At 46.1% G+C, this 7,437-nt stretch overlaps 1 protein-coding gene across 1 annotated transcript; it reads right to left on the bottom strand.

Moving 5' to 3' along the window:
* Positions 1-4,893: 4,893 nt before the first annotated feature.
* Positions 4,894-5,663, bottom strand: LOC139787006 (uncharacterized). The gene has a single exon (XM_071726099.1). It carries the CDS (start codon positions 5,661-5,663, stop codon positions 4,971-4,973), a length of 693 nt encoding a protein of 230 aa, XP_071582200.1. The 3' UTR covers positions 4,894-4,970.
* Positions 5,664-7,437: the final 1,774 nt, after the last annotated feature.

The raw sequence follows: 7,437 nt of genomic DNA, 5'->3' as shown, positions 1-7,437 counted from the left end.
CGATTTCCTACGAGACCAGCGTGATCGTGAATCGTAAATGTTTTAACTTCGACTCTCGTAAGGGGATATTTGGCGGTAGTTTTGCTCAACATACTCGCATGCGCGAGTAAAACGCCTGGGCTTATTTTTGCTCTTCTCACGAGCAGACTGGCGTCTAGAATGCGTATTTTCGACGTCGAAGTATTTTCATAAGGCAAAACGAATCTTTCGAACGAACGAGTCTCATTCTAACCTCCACACCGTTAATTAAAAATTTATCTTGATTGAAAACGTCGCAATGAAGATGACCTATGAGATCTAGCGCTGTGTCCCTCGTGAATGTAACGAGCGCGTCTCACGAGAGCCGGATTGGTGTTTCTGAATCTACGAGTGCGTCCATGAGTCCGGGGTTATCCATGTCCCACAGACAAGAGGTCAGATGGGAGGTTTTTGCGGGGTGAAGAATAATTAACAAACGCCTCTATGTACGCGCGGTACGCGTAGGCGTTGTTTGGGGGCGAGACGAGCTTTTGATTGAAATATACGTCGATTTGATTGAACATGGAATGCAGTAAATGATTTACAGGGCCTACTTTGAACGCAGGTCCGCCTGGTGTACTTGTTTGGCCGTCGCCACCGCCGCCTGCTAGGGGAGAAGTTTCTACGCGTATGCGAAGGCTCAACATGGTGTGCGTGAGGTCCAGGTAGTCTTCCCCGTGACCGGGTATGACGAATTCTATAGGCGCGTCGTCCCCGAGGGAAGTTATGGGCTTGTAATAGATCCATTGCGAGCTCTCGATACTAGTTTGAGTGGGCTGGCAATGAGAAGAAATCGAGTTCGCTTTTTAAACACTCACTCGAGTGCGTGTGCAGAAAAGACATGCTTATCCTCCTCCTCCGCTCCTTGAATTCTTGCTTCGTGTGCGCGCGCGCGACGATTAAGAGAATATGTCGGAATACGCTGCGTTTCTTGACGCTAACTCGACGATGACGCTGTCTCGTAGCGGTAGATGACTTTCTGTTTACAGCACGAGTCTTCTTCTTCTTCGATGATTTTTTTGATCGTTATTCTCTTCCTCTGCTTGCTCTTTGACGATTTTCTTTTGTCCGTTGAGGACGACGACGTTTACGAACTGCGACGTGACTGGCGTGGTTGCCAAAGGGAAACTGAAACGCAGGATTTTTTTTGCGGATACTTTATATCCCGATCCCTTCATCATGCTGCTTATCTTCTCCTGGGCTTTTCTTTTAAGATTTCCACTCGATTCCTTGAAGCGAGTTTTGAGCGCCTCCTTCAACGGCGTATCATTTTCGACATCTTGCATCACATTGATACCCGCGCGTAAAGCTTCTTTACCGACCGCTCGCGCGCCTCTACTTAGGTAAGGCAGCACCTTTCTGAATAATCCTCCGAGAAAACTACCGATTCCATGACCTCGTTGATAGGATGCTCCGACGAAAACTCGTGGAATTCCTCCGCCTCGTCCACTCTGATGTGAATCGTAATATTCGTAGTCCATGGCTCTGAATTTAGTTTTTATTTTTTTTTTCGACGACAACTACACCGCGTTGTTACTGGAAACGTCTAAAGTGCAATGTCACCGTCAGCGTCCCGGATTCGAATGGTATATTTTTTCCGAGTTGATCTTTTATATCTATTTCAATCGTGCGGAAATTTGTTTTGCGTAATGGAATATAATGCAGCGGGGAGAAATGTTTCACCTGATTCGTTCCGTAAGCGTCCACGTGATTATAGCGGTATGTCTCGACCGGCACTATTCGGAGAAGAGGTGTTTGCGCGTCACCTGTTACATAAGGCTCGCAAATATCGCAATAAACGAACATTTTATCTGGAATACCGCGCTGCAACTACAAGGTTCACGACTATAGAAAGCTGTTTCGCGCGCATCACTATTTTCGCTAATATGACAAGTTTAATATATTTTGCAGTAAACGCTTGGTTGGAAAAAGGATAAATTGCGTAGCGTCTGACAGAAAATTCGCCATAGTATTCGGGATTATTGAGAAGAACATGACCTAAACCGAGTATTTGTAGAAGAGTATCGGAAAGGCACATATGATGTATTAGATTGCATTCACTTGCGTTACAAGTAATGCTGATGTGGGTTTTTCCTCCAGTCTTCTCTTGTTGATCTAAATAAAAGTGCGAGTCAGCTTGTTTGCATGCTTCATTAATCGCCGAGATAAGTTCTCTGGTATTTTTGTAAAGTCCGAACGAAAATGTGCTTTTTTTTCGCCACCTGTACTTTCTCTTTTTCTTCTTCCGGTTTAGTATCGTAGAAGAGGATTTCATTTTCCTTATAGCGCAAGTGTAAAAGAGTACTGGGAAATTGAATCTCGCTAAGCGCCACTTCCCATTCACCGTGTAAGTGTACAGTTTGAGGTAATTCCGTAACGAATGACGAGGTTCTATTTTCTGGGAAATAGCGCATGCTGCTATTGCTCGGAAGAACCATGAGAAATTGGTCGTCCCTCATCTTGAAGAAGAGAAGTTAAATTCGAAGCGGGGATCCAAGAGTCGAACTTGCTGGGATAACCGCGCCAGCTAACTAACACCTGTTTATTAGCGCCGTGCCCCCTGGTCTTTATCATGCGATCGACGATAAACTCTTCTTCCTGCAAGTTTTTCTCTACCCTAGCTAATTCCTGCTCGTAAAAAATACCGTCTATGACTTCATCCTGCTAAATCGCTCAATTCGTACACGCGTGGTTTTCGCCACTCGAGAACGCGGTGAATTTCGAAATATCTCTTCACTCCACCTCGCCTCGTATCCTTTCTCGAAGGTAGCTTTTGTTCTACTGACGCGAACGAGGTCTCCGACACTGTATTTAGCTTTTCGTGCGCGTTTCATCTTTTCGCTCGTCCTCCATCGTCGAACTATATTTTCGCGCGCGACACGAGCGTTTTCTCTCGTAACGACAGCCGGCTGCATTCTGATGGAGGAATGACGGGTGTGATTGTAAGCGCTTACGATATCCTGCAAAACATCGATGTAGCGCCGCGTATTTTTATGCGTAAAATAGCGCCACATTCGTTCCTTCAACGTTCTGTTGAAACGCTCGACGACGGAAGCTTTGATATCCGGATTACGGGCTACGCGAAAACGAATGTCGTTTTCTTCCAGAAACTTTTGCAACGGACGCCCGATAAATTCTTTACCTTTGTCCGTTTGTAGGTATACCGGTACGCGCCCGTCACTTTTCGAGAGCACGAGCTGGAAAGCCGTCGTCACGTGATTACTCGTTTTGTCTCGTAGCGGTTCTACCCAGGCATATTACTAAGCACGTCTATAATCACCAGAAGATACGAATATCCGTCGTTGTAACTTTTGAGATTTCGGAGCTCGATCAAATCGGCCTCCCACAGATCGTCGATATTCGTCACGGTGTAATGCAACCGTGGAAATTTCTGCGCGATGGACGATGCAACGTGTAAGCGTCTTGCGTTTCGAGCCAGCGCGTGACTTCGTTACGGGAGAAATTCGGTTTAGCGGCGCGAGTCAGATTATCCGTTGCCGAATAGCCAGCGTAATGTCGCGGATCGTAGTAGAATTTTTCAAGTTCCGTCATTTCTGTTTACTCCAATCGAGTAAGCGTTTTTTCTTCGCCTGCTGCGAATCAACGCTACTTTTCGGTGTCTCTATCGGTGTGGAACTCCTGGGAGGTTGAAATGTCGAGATATTCGAAGAAGTAGCGGTTAATAATACCTTATTTCTCACCAGTACCGCGGGGACGTTTAAGACGCGAAGTAAACGTGCGAACTGAAGTCTCCCCGTTGCTTTCACGGTTTTTCTTTCGCGCATAGCCTCGTTTATCAGGTCGTCGATATTCGAATCTTTTATAACGCTGCCGTCTATAGTCACGACTCCATCTTCGTTCCAGCTAATTCTACTCGGAACTGCTTTATCGAATAAATACTTTAACAGCAAACGAGCATTCGGACGATAAGTTTTCGGCACGCTATCCAGTATTCTTTTAGTGCTTTTCGACATATCAAAATTACGATCGTTCGACGCGACGGCAGTGGCGGCGGCGGCGGCTGCCGCGACGTCATTTTTCGCCATAATACCGTTAGAGTGTAAAGTCGATTCGAGATCACGCGTTGTCGTCGTTTCGTAGTCACCGTCGTCGTCGTTGTCGTCACGGACCACGCGAATATCGCTATCCACATTTTCGTCTTTTTCATCGTTGCGCGCGTCCCGATTTCGCTTTCGCGCTACGCGAACAAAGTGAAGATATCGCCAAAGTGCCTCTTTATATTTTTTCCATTTCTCCCCGACGTCGAGTGGCAAGGGTGAATTAAGAATGCGACCCATCTCCTCATCGAGTCGCGATAGAGGTGTCCCGGGTGTACGCACGGTAATATTTGCGTTCTCCGAATTTTCGCTGTTTTCCATCGTTCGTTCGCTACCGACGACGGCAAACGCAGCGGGGGGAGCGTTTTGTTGCGATAATTGACGCTGCATTCTTTCGAGATTTTCCGTAGTGATCAAAACCATCTTCTTTGCCCTTTCCATAACGCGCCCTTTTAATCTCTACCGCCGCCGCCGATAATCCGCGACAGTAAGGCGGTTAATATAGGTCCGATAATATAGGATAAGAATCCGCCTCGTTGTACCATCAGCTTTCTTTTATCCTTCAAATTACAGCATTTTGACGCGATGCGACGCAGTGTCGCTTTGTATTTGCTCAATCGATTTTTTTCACGTCGCTCGAGCGGCACGTTACCTTTGAGCGTGTTGAACGCGCATTCGCCGATACACCGTATTAATTTATCGTCTGCGGTCCGTAAGAAGGTTGCGCGTTGATTTTTGTTCAAATACAGCAACGCCTCGAGAAGACAGATATTTTTCTTTCCGATCGAACGTCTGGCGTTTTTCGTCGCTCTGTCTGATTTCGCGTTATTTTCCTTCTTTTCCATCGCGAGAAAACTGACACGACTGACCAGCGCGAGCGCTAGTGCGCGCCTTTTATACGTAACCGTTGGAAAATGATCTACGCGGTACGTAGACGAAATGTGCCGTATCGTCGGGAAAGATGCACGTTCGAAAACGATATTCGTCCGGAGTTGATTGTTTCAGATCGAGTAGTAGATACCCGTGCGGCCTCGACGTGGCGTCGTAGTATGCCTCTTCTAGAAACTTTGGATCATTGGGAAAGACTTGACGCGCTAAATGACGAATTTGCGCACGATCGCGAGGATTCTTGAAAACTACGATGTAATTTGCATTGAGCGATATATCGCGTTGCCCGCGTCCCTGATGAAAAAGATTTTGCGAGATGAGAATTACGCTGAGATTCTTATGATGACTGCCTTTGGTAAAGAGATCCACGATCGCGTCGCACGATGACGATTCTCTCATAAGATCGTCGATTATCACCAATTTTGGGGAAAGCGGATCGGCTGAATAATCTTCCGGACGTGGCAATCCCTCGCGAAATTCAATTATATTTTTTTTCTTCGGCACTGCTTCCTCGCGCGCGTCGTATTGTAATTGACGATAAGCCTCCTGCCACTCCGCGTAATAAAACAAAACTCTCTCGAAACGTACGTCGGACATGTGAGATAATTGTCGGAGAAAGGTTTTCACGAAGATCGTCTTCCCGCAACCGGTGGGTCCACACACGATCGACGTCCAGGGATGTTTCCAGCGCACGTCCATTTTGCGAAATGATTGACTCGAATTCCGCGCGTGACTTCAAAAAGAATAATTTGAAGAGTAGAGGGGAGGGAGGGGAAATAAGCTAATCAACGGCGGCGGCGGCGGCGGCGGCGGCGGCGGCGGCGGCGAACGCGCGCACCAGCGTACCCCCGCAAACGCTCGCACGAGCGAACATCACCGCGGCCGTCGATCAGCTGATTCTCGCGCCGCGGTGCTCATAAGCTTATCCATGTCTTACAAGCTTATTACGATTCCGCAGCGAGAGCATCGCGATCGACGAGCTTGTACGCGATGCTCCGGGCGGAGAATAAAAATTGTGAGAAAAAATAAGCGCGGGGAAAGGGAGGGGATGAAATTATATGATGCAACTATTTACGCTTTAAATGTGAAAATATTTTATTTATTTTTTTAGATTTTCTGAGAAAAGAAAAAAAATTTCAAGAAATTTTATATTTAAACACCCACACACACACACACAGAATATATTTACATATCGCTACATTATATTTTTAGTTACATATGTACAAAAATCCTTTTACACTTACAACTATTTTTACAAAATTAAAAAACTTTACAATATAATACGAAAACATTTTTCTTTTTTTACCCTAATGTGGCAGAAAACGTGTTAGCCTAACTTAAAAATAAAGAAGAAGAAGGAGAAAAAGTTATTCACTCCACGTAACCGTACGGAAGTGAATAACGATTATTGATAAATCTACGTTTTACCAATACTGGTGCACACGTTTTCGTTTCTTCGCGAGTTATAATGTCGTGAAACGCGGTGCGTCGAATTGCACTAAAACGCAGATTTATTGCCGTCCCCGCCGACGACGTTCCTCCCTCCTCCTCTCCTCTACCCTCTCTCTCTCTTTGTATTATTAAGTTTTTAATACTATTGAAATTTACAGCTAAAGAATTCTTATAATTTAAAGTAATACCTTTTACTTTACACGACTCTACAGTACGTCCGTCCGGTGTACGAATAATATAAGCGTAGAATTTTGGCCCTCCCGACACGAACTTCTCGATATAGGTGCCGCGGCCGTAGCTCTCGAGCTCGTCCGTCATGTCGCCGAGGAAGTTACCGGTGCGCGGTTCGTACTCGTTCGGATCGCCTGTACTTAAATATATACAAGAGTCGGTATCGTAATATAAAACGCGCCTATCTAATGCTTCTAAATATTCGTATAGTTTTAAGCGCGCTTGTGCCGTCGTGTACGCCGCGATCACGACATTTGTCAATGGGGAAGCCACGACGGCCTCATCTCGTAGCCGCCACGAAGCATATATCACCTCGTCGTTAACGGGTAATATGTCGATTATCTCGTGCTCGGGACTCGTGAGCAAAGTCATGAAACGCTGACAAGATTTCACGACCTCGGTCTTAGGCAAATTGGTTCGCTGGCCGAATTTTCCCCAGAAAGAATTTAAGCAGAGTTTCGCGACCGAGCGCAGGCCAGGATTCCGGACGATATTGTTCTTATCGAGAACAACACCCTCGGTTTCCGCGTATTCCCGTAGGTATCGTTCTTTCGCCTCGTCATCATGACAATCGCTCGGCCACCCACTAGCTTCTTGTTTTAATTTTAAAAACGTATTTATATATTCGGCGAACAAACCGCCCTGCCGAGTACCGGGGTCATATCGCGCAACTTTATATTGCCATATTTCGCTTACTTTTGTCACGAGATAACCTTTCTCGACGGCTTTGCGCAATTCGACGGATACCCAAGTACCCTCGAATTCACGATCGGCGGGGTTATCGTGAGTG

This window comes from Temnothorax nylanderi, unplaced genomic scaffold (genome assembly GCF_030848795.1).
Source record: "Temnothorax nylanderi isolate EJ_2023f unplaced genomic scaffold, tnyl_v1.0 TNYL_tig1234_pilon, whole genome shotgun sequence".
Classification (NCBI taxonomy): Eukaryota; Metazoa; Arthropoda; class Insecta; order Hymenoptera; family Formicidae; genus Temnothorax; species Temnothorax nylanderi.
The sequence above is the reverse complement of the archived record's forward strand: the minus strand, read 5'-3'. Positions and strand labels throughout refer to the sequence as shown.

Bases quoted from the DNA above. Each gene is read 5' to 3' on its own strand.
- LOC139787006 (XM_071726099.1), bottom strand. From the start codon at position 5,663: ATGGACGTGCGCTGGAAACATCCCTGGACGTCGATCGTGTGTGGACCC.